Source organism: Chinchilla lanigera, unplaced genomic scaffold (assembly GCF_000276665.1).
Source record: "Chinchilla lanigera isolate Chin_1 unplaced genomic scaffold, ChiLan1.0 scaffold00004, whole genome shotgun sequence".
In the NCBI taxonomy this organism is placed as follows: domain Eukaryota; kingdom Metazoa; phylum Chordata; class Mammalia; order Rodentia; family Chinchillidae; genus Chinchilla; species Chinchilla lanigera.
In genome coordinates, this window is record NW_004955405.1 from 4,190,011 (window position 1) to 4,214,136 (window position 24,126).

Here is a 24,126-nt window from a genome sequence, read left to right on the forward strand (position 1 = left end):
TAAATACTTGCACATAGAGGAAAGTTGATACAATGATTATGACAAATTAAAGTTAAGTTAAACTATTAAATTATCATAATTACAATCACTTTTAATTCGATATACCATTTTTTCCCATAGGATTACTGGATATTTCTCCCAGTAAAGATTACCAAAGAAAACCATTGCATTACCACTAAAATTTTTCACCTTTCCTTTAATAATTATACCATCTTAATGTTAAAAAACAAGAAAATATAGCAGCAATTTAATATCTATCTTCATATACACTGCACTTTTCTTGCTTTAAATTTATTTCACCTGAAAACACCCAGTGTGCTCACTTGGGCATCTCCTCTTTCCCAAATCAAGGTCTCTCCAGGATCTCTCCAAGCAAACGGACATCCCTTACGGCACGGTGCTGGACTCTGCGGTGTACGAGCATGTCCGCATGAAGGGACTGAACCCTTTCGAGAGGGACAGCATGTATTCCCAAATGTGGCGAATGATCAACCGAAGCAATGGATCTGAGAACAATGTTATGGAGTCTCAAGCGGGCATTCAGAAGGTACTGGCTATGGTGTCTCGTGAATAGCTGTCGCTAGCTCGCCTTCCATGTCGGCATTGCTAAATTGAGATCTATTTCTTGTTTTCTATAACTCTAACATAGGGTTTTCAGTAAAATCATCCTTCTTGTTGATTCACAAAAGCTTATGAGTCAACTCAGAGCTCCAGTAGACAGGAAGCAGCATTCTCCATGGTGTCCAATAGATCAGTCTCTTGTGGATTTCCAAAACTAAAATACATGCATTGGTATTTTGTTCAGAAAAGATTAAAGACTTACAAACGTAAGGACTGAAAATATTTTTACAAATCTCATCCCAAATATGGCTCAGGTTATCCTGTTATTTTAAGCCACTCACAGTATTTTCTATACTGCATTTGTTTTTTAGATTAAAACTTTGTCTTTGTTTGTGATTATGTGAAGCCATTTGGAGGTAGAAGTTAATCTCAACAAATGAGGTTCCTACAAATGTCTTCCTATTTAAAATGTGAAAATCTTTATCTACATCTTATTTTTCTATAACCATCATTTAGCAGTAACTACAAAAAAAAAGGCTTAGGCAAGCTTTTTCCCTTCTGTGAAACACTAAGCTACCTTTTGTTCTAGGCAAAGTTTATTTACATGTATACAGAAGTAATTCAGGTTCTATCAACCTCTCTGAAAGAATGATCTGATGTTTGCTTATAATTGTCTCCAGAAGCCAGCTCTCTGAAAGTCACTGTGGTGGCCAGTCAGGGGATAATTATAGAATGAGTGAGTGGGGCTATCAGCAGCAGCAGCAATAGTGCACTGCGCCCATTCTCTGTGACCTCCCACAGCAGAATGATTCCAACCTCGAATCTGAGTTTTCTGGTCAAAAGGATGATACTATGCTTGAGATATTTTCATTGTTAAATTATTTTTGCTAGAGATGCCAACAGTATTCTCCACCACTCTATATAAAGCCCTTTATCTGCTAGTACTATTATTATTATTACACCCCTAAAAGTCAGATAATCCTTGTAGTCACCACATTGATATAGCTACTTTTAGAACTGACGCTGTTGAGGCAAACGTCTCTCCAAGTACTAAAGATGCTTTTAAGGAAGTGAATATTCTTGAGATATTAGCAGCAGCCCCTACCTCCTTGTCTTCACTATATAATTTCCAATTTCTGTGTCCAAGTGTTGATCCTAAAATGTCTCCTCATTTATCACGAGAGGACGTGGGAGGTTTAACCTCGCTCCTTTAGTGGAGTAGGGGGGGGCGGGGTGTTAAAGGAACAAGGGTGTTGCCGGAGAGGCAGGAAGGTGGACATTTTGCATTTGCTTGGTACTCATAGGATGCAAATGAACTGGAGCTCCAGACTGAGAATACAAAAGGGTTTGGAGATAGGTCCTTCCCCCTTATAATGTCTAATGTTAAAATGAATTTTTTTGCTGAGGATTAATATAAATAGAAATTCATATTTCTTCTGTACTTTAGGAGCCAAAGCTCCACAGGCCTGACTATCTCTGTCTATGGAGCATCATTCTAGAGAAAGTTCATTTTCTTTTCTCTTACCAGACACGTATAGTATAAGTAAAATATTTTTTAAAACAAACATACATACTCACTAGTATATTCATCAAATATTTGTTAAATACCAGTTATATCCCAGACACAGATCTAGGAACTAGAGATAAGCTCAATAACAAGGCAATGGCCATTGCATTCATGAAATAGAATCTGGGAGGAAGACAAAAGGAAAATAAAATGGGAAATAACGAAAATAATTTAAACTATAACAAACACTGTAATATTTTAAGCTAGGGTGTCACTGTAAGAATAAGAGCAATGTACCGGTCACTTGGCTCATCTCTGCCTCATTTTTCTCATGGTGAAATGATGCCAGTGTGGAAATTAAAAACATGAGCTTCACAGGCACATCAACCTGGGTTTGAGTCCAGCCCATTAAAAACACATTTACAGACATGGCCAGTTACTTAGAATCTCTGCACCTCAGGAGTTTCATCATAGTGATAAGCATTCCTACTTCACACCGCTTTCATCAAGATTAAATAAGATAATATATGTACAACATGAGTAAATGGTAGGAGTAAAGCAGTAAACCCTTGTTGTAAGATGGTCTGGAAGGTTACCTGAGAGAATGTACATGTTCAGAATGTGTAACTACAAAGCTTATTTGCTTGGTATCTCTTGTTAACTAAGAATGATGATGCTATAAAAAGGTAAATGCCATAAAAGAAGCAGAGAACAATTCCTATCCCTTGATACTTTGCAGTTAAGGAGGGATAACAAGTTTAAAACTACAAATTGAGCCCTCAAGTATTTCTCATACTGTTTTATTCTGTTTTCTGACTTCCTAGAAGTCTGCAGAAGAATGTCTTCATAATTTCATAACAGTACGTATATAAGTGAAATTTGTCAATTGTGTATATTTCTTTAGCCCAGACAGCTGACAGTTGATTGGGCCAAGGATAGGTAGTAATAAGGAAATGTATTTCAGTTCAGTTTGCAAGGTTTGGGCCAGCTTTTATTAAAAAGAAAAACCAACCAACAAATGATAACCTCCTTACCTGCTAAAGCTGACTGCAGGTTCATGAAATTGGGAAGTGTAACACATGATCGTGGGTGCTTCTTCCAGCGACTGGTCTTGTGCATCTCACACAGCAGCATCTTGATCCCTGCCATTGATTTCTAACTTGAGCCAGCAGAAAAGAGCTCAGAGGCCTTCTAGACCAGCATTCCACAAAAACCCAACCTTTGTCTGTGTTATGTTTGACAAGAAGCCTTCGATAGCTACCTCCCAGGAAAGCTGGGTCACTGTGAAAAACAACCTTTCCAATCTATCACTTCAAATAGCTCTCATTAATGCCTCAGCCTGTGCTTCTTCTTAATTGTGACACTAGTCTCATTAAATTTCTCTTACTTAAAGGTAGATCTTGATCCCTTCTGACGTCTTTGTTCTGCTTGTGCTGAAGAAACCTGTGTAAAGGAGCACTCAGCAGATGAGTTGGGTCTGTTCTTTCGAGACAGTCACCTGTACCGCACTGTCCTAATTAAATCAGAGCAAGCTGGTCTCTGTTTCTGTTCTTCCTAGCAATTTCTGATGAGTAGAAAAAGTATGATTTAAAGTCAGCAACTAAATTCTTTTCGGTCACTGATCCCGTAAGTACCTTCTATGCATCAGGCAGTAGTTACTGGGGTGAACAGAAATAAAGACAAATGCCTTCAAAGGGTTCACCTTCCAGGAAGAACCACAGAAGAAAGCAAGGTAAATAACCCATATTGTACAACCCTAAGTGAGAAGTGATCAGAGAAACAGATGCATAAGTGAGGGGAGGAGGAACAGAGTTATCTGCTGTTGTGGATCAGGTGGCCAGGAAAGGCTTCCCCAAGAGTGTGAGGTGTGAATGAACCACGAGTGTGTGTGTGGCTAAGGAGGGTATGTATACCTGAATGAAGTGTTTTCAGTTGATGGACAGAGAGTCAGGCAGCGCGCACACTCTAGGTGGGCACAAGCCTGCATGTTCCAAGCCTGTGAAGGAATGCAGTGTAGATCATCCAGAGGTGAGGGGTAATGTCAGAGCTGTAGCAGGATGAGGTAGTCACGGGTCAGGAGGGAAAGGGGAGACAGCACATGTAGGTTCTTACTCCTCAAAGCCTGGCCCTGGGAAGTAGTAGCATCAGCGTTACCTGAGTGCTTTTTAAAAATACTAAATCTCAGGACCTGGCCCTAGCCCTTGTCAATGTGAGTCTCATTATAACAAGATCTGGGTGATTCATATGTACCTTAAAGTTTTATTTGTACAATGGGACATAAATAGCATTCGAGGTGACCTTTACTGTATGCAGGGTATGAAAATTGAGAGGGTTCTAACGGAAGAGTAACATGGTCTGTCTCACAGTTTGACAAATTGTGTGGCTGTTGTGTTGAGAAAAACAGTGCCAGGCAACACCCCAAAGTCCATCATGGAAAAGACAACCCTAGAAAACCAAACCATGCCCTAGAATACTACACATGCAAGCTTATTGGCAGCAGCACACTAATGGAATTGATTGAATTATTTTACAAGGACCTGGTAAATAAGGCAGGTAATTTCTCAGCGTAGCTGGAGAAATTTCCAGCTCACAAGAATGGATTTGAGGTGACCACTGGAGACTGCTCTGCCCTCTGAAGCGGAGGCCCCAGAGCTCAGACCCATCCTACCAGTTAGTCCAACAGGAATGAGGGAGCCCAGGGCATACTCTGCCTTCTCCCTCTGGCTAGACTGTCATCTCCATGGAGGAGACCCAGGTAAGCATGACTATAGAGTAAAAAGAAAACAGCCTGTTGCTAGACATACATGCAAGTCTCTCGGTCCTTCTTTTCAATCCTGGCCGTCCTTCCAGTCGTCACACCTCAGTGAAAGGAGTCACTGGTGAGGAGGTCATATGCTATTTTTCACAACCCTTAGGTTGTAACTACTTGTTAGATCTTTCTTGCATATCTCTCTCTTCCTGAGAAACCACTTTGAAGATACCACCATGTATTACAGCAGCCATTGATATTTTCCTACTAATCTGTCCATAACTCTGTAATGTTTGTATTGTTCCTATGCTATTTGGTAAATGGATGTATGTTTATTACTTTGTGTTTCCTACAACAACCATTGAGAATGGTCAATGATTATTCAATTAGTCACTCATGTATAGCTCTATTTATTTTCTTTAGAAACCACTTTGAAGATACCGAAGTATAGTACAACAACCATTCATAATCTTCTACCACTTTTGTCTGTAACTCACTATTGTCTATTTGTTTTCCTGAGAAACTATCTTGTAGATAACAATATGTAAAACAAGAACCATTGCTAATTTCCTACCACTTTGTCTGTAATTCAGTAAGCCCCCCCATTACTATGTTATCCTTCTTTTACTCTTTAAAATAAAAAAAGAAAAGAAAAGAAAAAGAAAAAAAAAAAAAGGATTTGACCAGGAATGAAGGATCTATGAACAGCACTAACATAAAATCCCTTGTTATTCTGAGGTTCATATTTATTCCCTGATAATCTGTTATAACTTGGGTAGTGAAGAACAAATCATTCTAGGAGCTCAGCAGGGAGGACCACTAGGGAGTAGAGAAAATTAGAATGGATGGTAGGATTAGAACTCTTATCCTAACCAGAGGATCACAGTGCTGAGTAAATTATATTCTGGACTGCAAAGCCTGAAGAATATGAGTTGAGGTGGTAACAGAGAAGAGGTGGAGGTGGAGATGGTGGTGGTGGTGCCAGCATCAGCAGCACTTGATCAGAAGGACTGCATCTATTTATAAGTCCACCAGCCCACGTAAGCCCGAAAACACTATGGTGGAAGGGGTTCCACTGGAAATGGAGAGAGCTGGTAGGTCTAGATGGACCTCAGGTCTAACTTTAGTGAGCAAAGCAAAGTACTGCAATGAAAGCTAAGACAAAAGATTGGTTTATTATAAGTCAGGAAAACAAATGCCAAGCTCTATGAGGAGCTGAAGTAAGCCCACTCATTTTGTTCCATGCCAGCTAAAGAAAGTGGATCATCTCCACCTATATTTTTACCAACTCGCTCAACACATATTCACTCAGGATTTACCAAGCATTTTTCTAGGCACTGACATGTGCAGCAAAACAATATCTCTGCCCCAACAAAGATTAGAGGGTAGTGGCGGGAAGACCACAGCCAAGCACACAAATGTGTGCTATCCAGAAGATTTGGCAGGGCGAGATTGATAGGAAGTAGAGGCAGGAACATCCCATATTGGGGGGTCGGGGAAAGTTGTGCTGAGCGAGTAACAACTGAGTTGTGATCTGCAGAGGACAAGGTGTGAGCCTGAGGACACTGAGCAGGAGGAGGGCTTATTCACTGCAGAAGTCTTGCGGCAGAGACCGGCCTGGCACTCAAGAGAGGGGCAGCGTACACAGAGGGGCTGAGTGTTAAGGAAAAGGGAAAGAGGAGAAGTCAGAGTGAAGATTGATGATGCTTGGCCCTCACCAAAGTTCATCTTGTATTTGCAGTGGGAAATGGAAGCTGTTCAGATTTCTGAAATCTCTTCAGGTAATTCTGACTCACAGTAAAGGCTGAGAATTACTGATATAATGTCCTCTGAGCCACCTCAATGAGTTTGGCTTTACTGAGATCAGAAAGTTGCCATTTGCTGAAACTAAGACAACTAAGGAGGGCAGGTTTGAAAGGCCAAATGAGAGTTGGTCCCTACCACGATAATATGACGTTTGCTAGTGTTGTCCATGATGGCCACAGTATGCACCCCTACAATGTATCTAACACTGCATGAGGTCAGTGAGGATGTGAGTGTGTCTAGAGAAGAAAGATATCTAAAGACTGATCCTGGCATAATCTAATACTTAGAGGTGGGTAAGATCGAAAGGGTATATTATGGGTCAAAAAAATATCCACAAATGAAACTAGAAGGAAATCAAGAAAGAGTCAGCTTACAAGCAAATAGAAAGCATTTCAGGAAGGTCAGAGGTTCCATTGTCTGCAATATGATGCTCATGGATCAGGTATGATGATGAAGACTGGGAATTAATCATAGAGTTGATAACCAGCAGCCACTGGTGACCGTGACAAGAAAAATTCTAATACAAAGAGAGAAGAAGAAATTACAATTAGACTGGGTTAAATAAGAATTAGAAGGAAAGAAGTGAAGATTATGGAAATATACAATTTTTAAAACATTCTTGCTGATAGGAAATGCTGAGCAATGAAGGAGTTCCTGGAGCCAGATATAAGCCTTGGGAAAATACATGTTTAAGTAAGAAAATACAATATCTATATGTTAAGAGGATGAATAAAATAGGGAGAAATCCATGAAGTAGAAGAGAGACAGGAAAACTTGTATAGGATGTAAGGCCTGAGACACAGTGCACGGTGGAAAATTTAGACTTGGGAATGCTGTTCATCCACAGAAAGAGAGAGACGGCTCACACAGACACACATGCAGAGAGCTTGGGTGATGCAGTGGCTGGGGCACATTGGAAGCTGAGTTTTGCTTGTTTACTCAAACAAGACTGAGGTCATCATCAAGGTTGCATTGGCAGAATGGAGAGTTTGGAGATATGTTCAAGAGAGGGCAGGATGACAGTTGTGGAGAACAGTAGACTGTAGACCAGTGTACTTCTTAGATAAGTCTAAGGGTCCTTTTTCAATAGTGATCATGACTTATCAGTGTGATTGTGAGTTTTTCTCTAGTCAACTTCAGCTGCCTAAGTGTAACATGCAGCAGAGAGTAGACTTCACCAGCACTGCTGTTTGGCAGATAAATACAGGAGAGAAGAATAAGACAGGGGAGTTGAGAGTATATGCAGACAGAGGGAGAGGATTGTGCTACGGATTGTGGGATTTGATCTGCAGAAGAAGAAAGTGATGACAGAGGGGGAATTGGAGACACTAAAAGAATAGCATGAAGAATGGATTGCAGGTCTGACTGGGATTCTTGGAGTCAGTGAGCCAGAATGACAGAATTAGAAGTAATATGAAGTTAGTTTTGTGATGGCACATTTGAAATTGAGATGGTAAAGATAGTATAGTTATTAAAAATGATATGACACAGGAGTGGGTGGCTGATAGAGGGGAAAAGACAAGCTCTTTGGAAAAGAGGAAGCCAAGAGACTGAGAAACACGTCCTGGAAAAGGATATCTCTGTGAATAATCAAATGGCCAAGAATAAACCAAGAACTAGTATTGGAAAGAATGACAGCAAACTGAGTTAAAACCGTTGGTGGAGGGACACAAGTAGTGACTCCTGTGAGAGTGAGTGGAAGGGAGTATAATCAGTGACATAAATTTCAAACGTGGAGGACTTTGAGGACAAGCAGCTAGAAGCAGTTTGTGGGGCAAAAAGGACACTTACATCTGATCCAGCCCAAGTAGCACAAAGGTTGTAGCAAAGCAAAATAGCCACCACATGAGAAAACCAAAAACAATCCCAAAGGATAAGCTGGCTTTCGTTAGCAAAAGAAAGTAAAAATGAATTTCAACCGAAAAACGGAGGATACAGGTACAGTGACTGTCAATGCTATTTGGCTTGCGACAGACTCACTTTTTCCAGCTTCCCCCAACAGCACTAACTTCATCCCCTTTATTCTGAAGAGTATTTCTATTAGAGCAATAAGGTCTGTCGTCTTGCCCACTCTCAGGATCATGGTGTTGATGGAGTTCATAGAGCAATATGGGAAAATCTGGGGAGTTGGAGAAAAGTGGGAAATATGGTCAAATCAGGAGATGTGTAAATCCATATCAGGAGGTTTCAGCGATGACTTGGAAGCCCTGGACTTGCAGGTGGTGTGCATTTGAGGTACAAGGCCAATATGGGCTGTACACTGCAGTCAAGGGTGGTAGTAAGGAAATGAGTGTTAGGTGGCAGGGAGCGCACATGTTATCAGGGGCGCACTGAGGTGTGAGGCACCTCTTCATCCCTGACAATCACAGGCTGGAAGCCTGGCTGACTCATCTTACTAGCAGCAGCGAAACTTCAGGGCATTGCTTTCCACAGCTCAGTGAGGCTGCGACGGGAAGCAGTGAGTACCTCAGGATAGAGTAAGTGCATACCAAGTAGGGAACATCTCACCTGTGACACGGTTTTATATATACTTAGTCCTGGTTGTAATACCTCAAGCCCATGAACCACACTCCTCAAACCCAGATCCTCTCTCTTGGTTCTACCTCTACTTCTGTTAGAGTTCTGTTGCATCATTTGGCATTGAGTGAAAATGCCCAAGTAGATGACAAGTAATAAGCCTGCAGCAGAAGGATGTAAGAACTAACCTGAGCCTCGGTGAGCAAATTAGTAATAAAATAACCTGGTGCAGGTTCCTAAAACCCAGGTTAGGCCTTTGTTACAAAAATAAATAATCAAAGTGAACTTTTCTTGGAGAAAAACAAAACAAAATATGAAACAGCTATGGGCTATACAAATGCCAAGCCCGGGCTGTCATACCCCTGAGCGTGGAGGTAGCCATGTGGATTTGCTACATTTGCCCTTTTGCCAAATGATTCCAACAGTGTATGATTCACTTTCGCACTTCACCCTGCAGCCGGGAGCTCAGCTCCTACTGACATATTTTTACTCTCCAGAAATGAGACTTTTTTTTTAGGTCTGTGTCAATAATCACTCACTGAAACAAGAGGACTGCACCAGTGGGAGGGTGAAAAAGACTTAAAGATCATTTTCAATAGACCTGCTAATACATTTTTAATGTCTTGGTTTGGGTTTTTAAAATTATTTTTAAATCTTATTTTCATTAAAAATAATCCCCATGGATGTTTAAAACCAAAATCAGTCTTGATTAGATATTTCCTCAAAGAGAGAATCTAGAGTCATAAACTTCTTGGATAGCATAAGCATTTTTTTTTAACTTAAGTTTGAATGTCAGGTTTTATAACAAATAACTCATACCACAAATACAGTTTATCTACATGTCCAGAAAAAATATGTATATGAGTACTGATTATTTATACAAGAATGCATGTCATAAAAACGTGAAAGTTTTATGTGTACAGAGATAAAATTAGCAACCTACCAGTGGCAGAACATATCATTTTAAAAATTATTTTTGTAGCAATTTAATCAATGATGAAAGCCAGATCTCCACTTCTTTTTATAATTAGCCACTTTCAATTCTAATTCATGTATCTATTCACTCATTTCTTTCATCAATAAAACATTTATTCAATGGCTACTCAGTAAAATGCAGAGTAGTAGTGTCCCACAGAGCCGTACAAGATATCATGAGAACACAGAAAAAGGACTCTGGCTTAGCCTGGGGTCCATTATTAGTTCAGGTCAGTGGAAGCTTCCTAGAGGAAATGATGTTAACCTTGAACAAGGTGGATTTGATTAAGTAAAAGGGGGTGGCAATTAGTGCATGGGAGGAGACAGGTGTGAAGCTGAGCAGATCACAGTATGTGCAAAAAACTGAGAGAAATTATAAATAAAAGGAATAAAGTGCTACAGGACAGCAACGGAGACCCAGGGCAGCCGTGCCTGGACAGACACCTGCAGGGCCATGTAGCATATGAACTTGCTAATTGGACATTCGTCATAAAGCTGTAACCAAATGACCAAAAGAGATACGAAAAGAATAACCAAAAATATTTGCAAAAACTATGTCTGTATTAGAAATAATGTATAGTCACTTTAGACCTCGGTTTTCACTCGTACACTTTAAATTGTGGAAATGAAATTGATGAATTCTAAGACATTGTTAATGGAATGAGTATTTAGTGGGCGTTTTGAATGGCTTAGTAGCCCCATGGGAACAGTATGGTCACCAGGAAACTTCAAAGCCCGCAGTGGGAGCTCCAAGCTACTGCCATTAGTCCATCCTGGTCAGCACACATCCATGCACTTAAGCACAGAAGTTCTAGTGAGGAATTCTGACTTTACATGTCCCCAGGATGGAAATGAATAAAGAGGTAGATCTTTGTTTCCTGGTGGTTCCATTATACTCACCCACCTTTTAATCCAATAACTATATTGGATGGTGCATTGCCTTTGCTCAGTTCTTACTCTGCCTGCTGCTCCCCCACCTGTGACTGCTTTTGTGTTTAAATAGGTGCGCATAGACTCCACCCTCAGCCCTCCTGCTTTCCTCTTCCTTGGTGCCCACATCAGCATTTTCACTGTTAGCTGAACAGATGTGATGGTGAGCAAACACCACCCGAGGACCTGCTCCGAGTCCCCAGGCCCAAGTGCACACACAGACAGCCTTGGTTTGCTAACCAGTATTCTCAAAGAACAGCATTTGCTTTGCAGCAAGTAGGAAAAGGTAAATGGTTTTGTAATATGTCTTAAAGTTATTCATCATTTCCTAGCCTTTTTACCCCTAAGACCGTGCATATAGATAATATACATATAAAATCAAATTCCCTAGTAGATGATATGTACTGAAGGTGTAAAATTTTTTGAAATGTTTTTCTTAGATATTTGCTAATAGAAATGTTGGACTTTCATGCCATATTTGCTTCTGTTATAGTAAGCCGTAGGTCTTTAACATATAGTTTGAATTTTTAGTATCTCCGTCCCTCAGTGGTAGAATTAGGAACCTATGTAGGTTTCATTGGCATCCTGTATCCTAGCCCCTGGCTCTCGTTTTATACTCTCAAAAGGGCCTTTTCTCCTGCTTTCGGTCTGATTTATGTATTCAGCATTGTACTGATTTCCTTCTTCTCAAATGCTGAATTTAATTCTCCAACTAAAGCATAAATGCTGTGCTTATTAGCATATCTTTTTCCTTTTACATTTCTCAGATTGACTGTCATCTTGGGCACTAAAACTTCTGATTACAAATTCCTCCTTTCTTGTTAAATAGCCATAACTATTATTTTCCTTATTTTAAATCAATATGTCTTGCAAAGTCTTTTATGGCGCTATAATCTGGCACTGGCTCAGCCAGAGAAATAACAAAATAAATAATGTTTACATGCTTTGATAGTATTTTGGTGCAATAAATATATAATAATACAAAATCATATTTCCATTTTGAAGAGAATAACCCATTTCTTCAGTTTTCTCTTTGTGTCTCTCACTGTACAAAATTTAATATTGGAATCTGTAAGCACAGAATCAGTTTTAAAGAACACCATGACTAAGGAGAGAGCTTTTCCTTTTAAGTCACAAGGAATAAGTTCCTAGTGTAATCTCATCTGAATGAATCACATTAATAATTTTAATATTTTATTCAACACAAATTATTATTGTTTTTTTTTTCAGTACCAGGAATCAAACTCACAACCTCGCACTTGCCAGGCAGACGCTGTGCCCCTGAGCTAAATCCCCACCCCCCCCACAAATTATTATTGAAATGTCTAATTTTATATATTAATTGTTGGTAAAGATGCATAAGATAAAATATACCATTTATAAATATGTTCAGCTTAGTGGTATTAAGTATTTTCACATTGTTGGACAACCATCACCACCATCTACCTTCAGAACTCTTGTCATCTTGCAAAACGACAACTCTGTACTCAATTATTGTTGAATAATTCTCCACTCTTCCTCCTCCCAAATCTACAGAAGCCATCACTTTGCTTTCTGTCTATATCAGTTTGACTCTTCTATGTGCCTTACATAAATGACATCCTTCAGTATTTGTCCCTTTGTGACTCAGCTATTTCACCCAGCATAGTGTCCGGAAGGTTCATCTGTGCTGTACATGGGTCAAGATTTCCTCCAAGTCTGTACTATTCCACTATATGCATGGACCGCATCTCATTTATCCATTCATCAGTGGGCACTTGAGTTGCTTCCAAATCTCGTCTGTTGTGTACTCATATTCCTAGGAACATAGGTGGACAAATACCAGTTAGATTCCCTGCCATCATTTCTTTGAGGTTTTTATCCAGAGTGGAATTGCTAGGTCATATGCTAATTATATTTTTAATTATTTTGAGAAATTGTTTTCTGTAGTGGCTACAGCATTTTATAGACATACAAATAAAACATTTCTCCACATCCTCGCAAATACTTTTTTTCCATTTATTTCATTAGTAGCCACCGTAATGGTTGTGAGGGGAGAAACATACAAACTAAAATTACATTTCAGTACCATTTTAAGGAATACTATTGAGAAGACTTAGTTTCCCTAAATTGTCTCTGCCATTACCCATTACCTAAACTCATCTCACTTATAGATCTGAAGAAGAATGTAGAGATCTTCCAGCTTAACCTTTCCATTTCATAGACGAAAGCATTATGTCTAAAGGGGTGAAATGATTTACCTAAGGCATTACAACTAATTCATGTCAAAATTCATATCTGTGGCCACATCAGATCCACCTGGGAACTTATGAAAACTGCAAATTCTTAGACACCCTCAGTCCTATCTAACAGATACTCCTGAACTGAGACCTGGAATTTGTATAGTGATGAACTTTTCAGGTGAGTCTGAAACACCTAAAGTGTTAGACCCAGTGGTCAAGCAAGCCACTTGTCTTATTCTATCACCTGAAACTAAAAATCTAGAGCTCCAGCTACACTTAGATAAGTTAAAGTCTCTTATTCCCTTCGCTGATACCCGAACATCACTTACATAACATGACAGAGCACGGCATGACATACATGCATGATTTTCTTAAATGTCTCTACACTAAGGAAAAAAGTACTTTTGCTATCTTTGCTCCTCATATGCCATTGATCAAAATGTAGAGGTTAAGTGAGGAGCACATCAAGTGCAAGCGCAGCACCCCCCATGGTGACAGCATTTGTTTTTCAGGGCAGAAACGACACTTATCTGCTTGCCATACATCTCCACCTAGACGCCCTGCCGAGGCCCCTGCCAGCCGCATGTCCAACATGGAACTAATTATCTTGGGAGCTGATGCTTATCTTGCTGTGTTCTTTATTTCTGTTAAAATCATGGATCCCCTCCCTATTATTCAGGCTGGAAATTGAGGCATCATTCTCATTGCCTTCATCTTTCTTACAGGAGTGAATTAATTGCTTTAACTATCAATCCTACCTCTGTAGCATCTCTCCAATTTATTCCCTCCTTTTCCCTTGCACTTCCAATTTTGTAATTCATGTCATTATTATTGGCTTCCTAAACTAACTAACTAATTGGCCCCCTTCTGCAAATTAATCTTCCCTCGCCACAGCACTGGTAGTGATTCCTCTTTGTTCAAAAGCTTTTAAGTGTCTGATTTTTATCTCAAACACAAATTATTTATTTTAGCATTCAAAGGTCTCTACATTGTGGCATTACTTTCAGTTTACATTTCCTCATTCATTCTTTGCATTCAAAAAGCACTGAACACCTATTCTGCGACAGGTACTGGTCTTGCTGTTGTGACCCTTTTGGGCACCAGGGCTCTCTCATGGTCGTCAGCATTCATACATGTCAGGTGTTCTCCATCCCTTCTCTTCCTAAGGAATGCACTCTTCCTGTGTCTTTTTTCTATCTGTTTACTATTCATTTTCAAGTTCTGTATAAGTTGTTACTATGAAGTCTTACTGGATTCTTTCCCAAAATATTTACTTTTTTCACTGAACTCTCTTGACTATCCACCCTCACTTCTGGTCTCATTGTAATACTTCTCTGTGTTTGTCTCTCCTTCCCCATTGAATACTACCATACCTGATTCCATGGTGACTCATAGAAAAATAGGCATTCTGTAAATCATTTGTAAGTTAAATCAAAAAGCTGTATTTCCAGTTTGAAACCTTTCCAATTTGAATGACTAAAGTCTTCTTTAAAAGAGATCAGTCTCAAATTCTCATAAAATATCCCTCTTAAAAAGATTAGATATGTATGTATTTTTTAGTATGTTTGCCGTCTTAAGGGCTTTCAGTAAAATAATTTATACATAGAATAATTCTCAACATTTTGGAAGTATAAATAATCTCAGTCTCATATGTTTGTATAAATGAGACTTATGACTCTGATTAAGGGAGGCTGACACGTGGGATTCTGTGTTTTAAGCTTGACAAAATGAGCCACTGCATGTGTTTGTTTTATATTTTTGCGTACAAAGCTGGGAAGCACACAGATATATAACTGAGAGGGACACCCAAACAGCTTAGGAAAAATGTGCTTGGACAGGATCAGCACTGCTGCTCCTTCTGTTTGGTTCTGGCAAATCCAATCTTTACTCAGAATTTTGATATGTGTCATGGAGCTGTGCACTAATTGTGCACTAATGAAAGCCACATTAAGATATTATTTATCTTCATTACTGACCTGGATGCACTCTTTAATTTTACACCCAAGGCAAATACATTACTCACCTCAACCTAAAGTACAACGCGAAAAGGAGGCAAACAACAAAGTAGGAAAGAAAGAAGAAAGGAAAGCAGGAAAGTTGAGTTGAGTGAAGGCAGATGAGCAGGCTACATTGAATGCTTTTAGTCTTTGTATTAGATACCGGTACGATGAACAGTTCTGCCAGTGCTGGTGTAACTCAGTGGTGCATGCTTGTGTGCAGTATGCATGTATTGTAAAAATATGCATATCATTATCAAATTGAATATTTTATTCCTGCAGATTATAGTTTGTCATTATGTTTGTTGGATTAGCCCAAGAAGGTTGGTTGTGAATTCTTTTTATTTTTCCATAGTTATGTTAATTTGTTCCTTATTAGAATTAATTTCAAATTTTGTGCCCTGTTTTAGGAGAATTTACAGGTTACTCTCTGACAATTTCCAAACCATGCTTCTTAAATATTTATTTAAGAGTCTGGGATAATATATTCAGCTTAGGTATCTCTTATTTTGGCTTTCAAGGGACATAAAAGGTAGTCTGAATCTGAGATTCCCCACTAATTAGTCATGCAGCCTAGTCAGGATCCTGAGAAATTTCCAGATAAATTTTCCTAAATGTGGCACATAATTTGTAACTCACCATACCCAGGGAAAATGTAAACTAAAATATGGGGGAAAAAAAGACTTCAGAATCAATAAATGAAACAACTCAGGGAATATATACATATATCTTAATCCCCTTGGTTTCCACTTGTTTTACTTTTAAAAATGAAGGCTCTGGACCATGAAAATGCAAAGGTTATTTTTAAAGAATATGGTAGACTGCCAAGGGAAGGGGGGATACTCATTAAGGATCATTTCCCCTCCCCAGACGAGGCCAACAACACGCTTTTGTTGATTTCCAGCTCGTACCTTAAGCTTGGGCAAGCTGTCTAGAGCTCAGCAATACGTAAATGTGATGGAACATTTCCACCTCAAATTATACTGTCACAAATGTATTGCATTTAATATTCTTATATATTTATCTCTGCATATAAAGTATTTAGCCTGCAGGAAAATTGTGAATGATGGTCAAGTGAAATACTGCACTCAAGCTGTGAAGCACAAGAAGCTTTTATCAGATTTTCAGCTCAAAAGTCAGTGCTCTCCAGCACTCTGTCTGCACACAGAGGATACGTACATCTGTGTAACTCCAGCAGAAGAGCTGAGCTTAGTGCAGATGTAATAATTACATAAAAATATAGACAAATTTTTCTTTTGCTTTAAAGGATCTCATTTAGTTTGTCAATCTAGCTGGTCTTAGAAGTGATTCTGTGTATTATGCACAGTAATTTAAGACTCCTATCTCATTTTTCAGCCCTGAACTCTGAAAAAAATGAACATGGTATTTCTTATACTGTTTGGTAATTTACTGTTTGAAAATCAAGAGTCTTATCCAGAGCTACAGAATTACTTTTGGCTTTGTCAGTTTGTTCTAATGAAAGCATCTGTGAAGTTGGGGCACTGAAAGCCACTGAAGAATCTACGTGGCCAAAAAGGTTTACCCTCTTGATAGTCTCTCTTCATCTTCTACTTGCTTCATTCACATTTAAACTGGACATATCTCCTATGCTACACCTGCTGCACCTTTAATCTTCTTCAAATGGTAGCAAATCTATTTTTCTAATTTCTTCATCTCAGAGCTTTCAGATCATTTTTATCCTGATTCCTCTTGCTCCCCTCCCGGGCCACAAAAGGGAGGGTTCCATCATTCTTGGCTCTGCCCTTTCTGTTCAGCCCTGAGTCCATCAGCAAATCCTATTGGTTCTTTATTTAAAAGTGCATGCAAATGTTCAGCACCTCTATTACTATTCTCGTAGCCCAGTCCACCAATGCCTGTCTCCTAGATCACTGCAGTAACCTTCTGTTTGCTTTCCCCACCTCTACTGCTCTTTACCATATCATATTTCAGTATAGCAGTTTTAACAAAATTGTATTCTTCTGCTCACACTGTCCAGTGGCTCTTCACCTACTCAAGGCAAAAGCCAAAACTCATCTATCCCTCTTTTGGCCTACCTGTCTGTCTGTCCCCATGTGTCCAGTGACAGCTGTGCTTGATAGCTTCCATGCCTTAAGAATAGCATATGTTTGATACATCAGGTATCTATGTTACTTCCAACAACCTGAGGCAATGAGATATAATTTCAGTGTAAATCCAGCCCAGCAATAAATCCCAAATGATGACGGGAAACACAAAGGCTCAACTAAGAAATACAGAACAAAGGACCCAGGAACAAACTCCAAAAGTTGAGCATTACTGTAAATGAACATGGCATTATGAAACAAAACTGAGGGCTGGAGATGTAGCTCAGTGGCATAAGCACTTGCCTGGCAAGCCTGTGGTCATGAGTTTGATTCCCGGTACCAAACAAAAAAAAAAGAAAGAAACAAAACTCAGTATGCCATCATACTGCGGGACATCTGTTCCATGATAAGCCTGATTTCTGTTTAGAATTTATGGAAAGTTAGCTATAAAATGTAATTTAAGAGTTTGAAAACTATTGAAAATACATGAAAAAACTATTCATTTACTAAATAGAGAATCAAAAATGCCTAAAACAAGAAAGGACCTTGATAGATGCTGGTGACCTCCCATGACGACAGAAACCTCCTGTTCCCGTGAACATCGCAGTCATTAAAACCTTCCTCACACTACCCCATTTACACCTACACACCGCTTTCGTTACTCTCTAAACAAGCACAAGCCCTTCAGATTTTTTTTTTTTTTTTTTTTTTTTTTTTTTTGGTACCGGGAACCGAACTCACGACCTTGCGCTTGCCAGGCAGGCGCTTTTGCCGCTGAGCTAAATCCCCAGCCCCCCTTCAGATATTTAAAACCAACCTGAAATGGTCATTTTCTAAATTAGATATCCCTTACATCTCAGATGCCATGGTTGTCTGAAAATTTAACTTCTGAATTAACTGTTAGTCAGTATCTTTCTTTGTTTTTTCTCCAAAAGCTGAACTTCAGTACCCTCAAAGCCGAATCAACGCTCAATATTTTCAGTACATTGATCTGACCCGCTCAGCGCTGAACAACCCCTATTCTCAATGCTGTAACTTGAAAGCCATTCCGTAAAGGTGATACATTTTTAAGGTGGTACATAATCCAAATGCTTGGAGATCTTTAATGTGAAAGCTCATTGACCATGAGCAAAAGGGTCCTCCTGTGCAAAAGAGATAAAGATATATATGTCTCAAATGGCTGTCTGGTTTGCCTACATATATGCAATTTTTATTTACCAAGGTATTAAATTTGATGATTTGATACATGTAGATATTGGGAAATGATTACCAGTCAACCTAAATTAACACATTCATCACAGCACATAGATTTTTTTATTTAGTAGTAAGAACACTGAAGATCTCAGAAACTTCAATACACAATACAGTATTGTTACCTACAGTTACCGTGTTGCACATTCAGTATCTCAAACACATTCATCTGATAATGAAAGTCGGTACTGTTTGGCTGATAAATCCCTTTTTCACGTCCCCCTGTCTTCATCCCAACCCCTGGTAAATCAGTCTGCTTCTGTGAGTTTGACTTACTTAGAGTCCACATAAAAGTGAAATCAGGTAGTATTTGTCTGTCTGTGCCTGATTATTTTCACTTAGCATAACATCTTCCAGATTCATCCATGGTATCACAATAGCAGGATTTCCTTTTCTTTTTTTTTGGAAATGGCTAAATCTCACATTTTCTTTATCTGCCAAGGAGACTTCGGTTGTTATCTTATCTTGACTTCAGTGAAAAGTGCTGCAACAAATACTAGAGTTCAGATATGTCTTTGAACTATTAACTTTATTCCCTTTGAATACATACTCAGAAACAGGATTGTTGGATCTCATTTTGGTTCTGTTTTTAAATTTTGATGACCCTCCATATTGTTTCCCACCATTGGGTCATAGTAATTTACACCACCAACCACAACAGTGCAAAGGATTTCCTTCTAGTTGCGTCCTTGCTGACACTTATTATTCCTGGTCTTTTTTTAGGACAGCCATTCTCTGAAGTGTGAGACAATGTCTCATTTTGGTTCTAAGTATGTTAAAACTGATAAATAATGGTCCTGGGCATTTTTTCTTATACTTCATGACCATTCATGCATCCTCTTTTGAGAAATGTCTGTTCATGTTCCTTGTTCATATTTTAACTGAGTCATTTTGTTGCAACTGAGTTGAGCATCCTATTTATTTTGGAAATTAATTCCTTATCAGATGTCATTCTGTAAATTGTATCTTTACCCTACTCATTCTCCCTTTGCTGTTCAGAAGCCTTTAATTTTGTGTAGGCTTTTTTATTTCTATTTTTAGTGCTTATATTTTTGAAGCTATATCTAAACAGTCATAAAATAAATTTGTGCCAACATAACTAAGAAGATGTGTGCAATGAAGACTATTAAAACCCGGAGACACACATATAAATATACCCATTTCAAGAAGTAGACAAATTAATATTGTTAAAATATTCATATTACCCAAAGTGATCCACAAATTCAAAATAATCTGCAGATTCAATGCAGTCCATATCAAAAATCTAAATGCATTTTTCACAGAAAAAGAAAAAAATCCTAAAATTTGTATGGACCACAAAAGATCCCAAACACCCAGAGCAGTCTTAAGAAAGAACAAAACTGGAGCGTTACCTGTTCTGATATCAAACTACACTACAAATAATAGCGATCAAAGCAGTTTGCAGTGGCACAGAAACAGACACATAAACCAAAGGAGCAGATCCAAGACCCCGTAAATAAGACCCTGCTCACATAGTCAACTACTCTTTTATAAAGATAACAGGAATCCACAGCTGGGAACGGGGAAACCTGTTTAATAAATGGGGTTGGGAAACTGGATATCCACGTGCAAGAGAATGAAACAATCCCTATCTTACACCATATGCAAAAAGTAACTTGAAATGGATTAAAAACTTATATATAGGACCTGAAGCTATAAAAATCTTTGAAGAAAATATAAGGGGAAAACTCCTAGACATTTGTCTTGGTAAAACTTTTTGAGTAATTTTAAAATTTTGATTCAAATATTGATGCAGAGATTCAGAAAGCAGATTTTAAATTCAGTCTATTTTGACTTGTGATTTTAATGCTAGTCATGGCTGTGAATGACACTTCACAGAGATTAACATATGAAATAAGTAAAGGACATCTCTGTGCTTATAAGTCCCAATTCTAAGTTTCAACACAGTTTGATTATCAAAAGCTTATTGATGAAATTTTGTCATTTCCTGTCATCAATATCAATTTTCCCTTAAACTAACCAGACGTTTATTCATTTTTATGTTTCCAACATATAATTCAAAACTGGCAGGTTGTCCTTTAGAATTTCCTTTAATAAATACATTAGGATACCCTATTTCCAGGACAGATTAAGTTTATATATATAAACACTTTATAGGTGAAAAATATCATTTTTGGCCTCAGAAATCACATAATGATGGAAACATTTCCCAATCTGTTTTTCCAAGTTGAATCTATTGAAATATCTTCTTTACATTTCAGGAAGCAATTAAGTGTGCTAATGTTTTTAATTTGTCATTAATACTTTATTGATAACAGTATATTTACAGTAGAACTTTTACAAGGAAATGCATAATTTATCTTAAAGTTCAACAACTCTTTAAGCTTTTTGACACAAAAGATTTACAGATCGTTCATTATCTTATTTCAAAGGATGAGAAGAGGCTTGTGTCTAAGATATGAGCCAAGACTCCACTTAACCAGATCACGTAGACTTCTACATATCCCGGTGTTCTAAGAGCAGCCTAGTTAGCATGCACACCAGTGTCAACCTTTCCACATCGTGTAACTCTCAGACTTAACTTCAAGACATTTCACCCATGTGACATCTGATCCATGTAATGTCTGAGGAATAGTGAGTACATCGGTGTATTAAATATTTGCAAATTTTCAACTCATTTATTTAAAGATAGATGATAGATAGGCAGAGAGAGAGAGAGAGAGAGAGAGAGAGAGAGAGAGAGATGGAGACAGAGAGGTAGAGTTCTAACATTGCTGTATCTTTCAACCAGTAATATTGCACTCCACTTTGAAAATCACTGACCTACAGGTATAATTCATTACATCTTGATATCTTAACTCTTAAAATAGCTAGAAATTTTCTTTTGCAGTGTCCCTATATTTTGGAGATAACAGTGTCCTTTTGTCTTGCTTTTTAAAAGAATTCTGTCTGCTTTGTGGGTAACTTTGTCAGAGAAGACAAGTAAAAATGAGCATCACTTCAATAATCTTGTTTCCTTTTTGATATCCATTAATATTATACCATCTTCTCCCAAAGTTGCATCTATCTTTTCTAAGCTCTTGCTTCTCCAAAATACCTTTTGAATTTATCACTAATGTCATTTAATTTCCTTTATCCTCTATTCCTTCAGAATTTTAAAAGAATTATTTCATGGAATCTGGTCTTTCTTTGGAAAAATTTGAAACATATAAACATATCTTAGTCCCAACCCGTTATGTCTGGCCTCTTTTTGTTTCTAGAAGTTTGTGGTGTCTCTTTTTGGTCCCTTGTGTTCTAAAATCTTACTGTGATTTGTCCATTTCCATCCTCAGTGATGCACCAGATAGTCCTTGTAATCTACAAACTCTGGTTCTTTAGTTCATTAGGTCAGAAGCCTTCACGGTTTAGACTTGGAAAGTGGAAGGCACATAATTTGTCCAGGCAGAAGTTCAGCTGAAGGTGTTTCTGGAAAATTTCAAGTGTAGCAATAAAACTGGATTGTCAATTTCAATGGTTTGGGAGCTGCCTAGGGATTTATAAAGCACCCTTCTGTGTATGTCAGGTTGGGTCATAGAGACACAACCTTGGGTGATATATCTGGCCCTTGTCTCCCTCCTTTCTCGCACCATTTCCCTGCTGTACTTCCCAGCCACCACAACTAAGCTTGTCTACTCCACCATGCCCTTCTGCCATGATGTTCATTCCTTGGAGCTGGTCAGCTGGGCACTGAACCCCCTGAAACCAGGAGTGAAATCAAACTCTCTTTCAAGTTGTGGACATCAGGTATTTTGCTCCAGCAGTAGGGAAGCTGACTAAAGCACCAAGAAAACAATTATGACTGTCCTCCCTCCAGCTCTCCTTGCGAATGCTACTTTTATTAGTCATTTATAGCTTTTTCTCTTACTGAATTGCAGAATTTTCAACTCCTTGAATATCAATTTCTACATTTCACTGGTGAAGAAAATGAGGCCCTATGCAATAAATATATTAACATTTTATCACTACAAATTCTCTATTGAAATTTACAATTACATCAAGAGAGTATAAACACATAATACCTAACACCATTTACAGTTCCCAAAAGCCAAGTGAAAAGGAACATGACAGCCCAACAGAGAAGAGGGATGTGTTTATCTAATTTGGGGAAATGTCACTGCAAGGTACCACAGAGGAAACTTAGCCAAACTCAGTGAAGCTGAAATATATTTGATTTTAAAAGACAAAAAGAAGACAATGAAATCTCAGAGACATTTCCCCAAAAGCCATTTAGTACAAAAACAGTAAATCCCACGGTGTCAGTGTACTTTTTGTTCAAAGTGTTCAGCAATATTTCGAGAACTGTAGAACTGTAAAAGTTAACAACATGATCATAATGGTTCCTAGAAAAATTTCCCACAAGACATCCTTTCAATTCTAACAGTTCAAGACTTTTAGGGCACAAGAGTATTCTACTCTTGTCATGGAGAGAGTGGGAGTTAAGTCTCTTGGGTTTATTTCTCTTCAAATGCAAGCTGTGGCTCCCACTTCATAGGGAAAGAAAAATAAAAGTTATATAACTCCAGTGTAAACAAGCAATTGTCTTTCTGTCCCATTTCCACTTTATCATAAGAACCTTGCCAAAAATTATGTTATGTGTTTCAAACACTTCATGGTCATTTGCAGACTTAAATGGCATTTACGCCCAGTCTTGCTGAAACAGCCTTAGTGAAATCTCATGTTTCAGAAGGAAAATTTCTACATAGGACTGTTTAGGAGTTTAGACACAATGTGAAGCTTGCCTAATCAATCAGGTGACATTTCAAACATAAACTGAAAATTCCCTGAACATGTACATTTCATGACACCAGTAATGAAAATCAGAAAATAATACCTGATGAATGAAAATTCCTCGTAACTCGATACCTCTCATCACTCTGACTTCACCATTAAAAATCATTATGTACAACAGGCTATGAGCCCTTCACCTAACCTAAGTCACTGTTCCTCACAGAACTTTCTTGAATTTCCTCGAGTTCACTTACCATTATTTAAACTTAACTCATTCTCATGTTAACTTCAGATTGTCTGTCTCATTTCACTAGACCAGGGGAGGAGGCAGAGGCAGGAAAGCCTTAGGGATCTGGTCTATCTCCTCTGTGGTGTTTAGTGGTGTGTCTCCAGAATCTAGAGTAATGCCTTGTAGTATTCAGTAAATATGTCAGTGAAATGCTATAACATCCTGTATCCAAGCTTGGTGACTCACCAGGCAAAGAAAGCCTTTTGTTTCAGTAATTCTTTGGTTGGATTCTACTGAAAGAGGGGAAATGTGGAGGAAATTACAGGAACCAGCAATAACTCCAACACATAATCACCAATTCTGGTAGTGTTGCCAAAATTATAGACTTAGCTTCCCATATCAAAGCACAAATTTACAGTGGAACTGTGTGATAGGATAAATTCACTCTCATTGATTCTGCCTTTTTCCCATTAGAAAGAGAAAGAGAAGAAAGCAACAGGGAATGGGCTGAATCAGTAAGGTAGGAGGGGCCAGGGTTTCTCTCAGCTCCACTTTCCCCAGTGGAGAAGT

General features: G+C 38.5%; 1 protein-coding gene across 1 annotated transcript in view; it reads left to right on the plus strand.

The window, feature by feature from the left end:
• Grid2 (glutamate receptor, ionotropic, delta 2) overlaps window positions 1–24,126 on the plus strand; it is a 1,119,457-nt gene that overhangs the window by 898,218 nt on the left and 197,113 nt on the right. Inside the window, exon 15 of the mRNA XM_005374673.1 lies at window positions 352–547. Coding sequence (XP_005374730.1) covers window positions 352–547 — 196 coding nt within the window. The remainder of the gene's footprint in view (window positions 1–351; window positions 548–24,126) is intronic.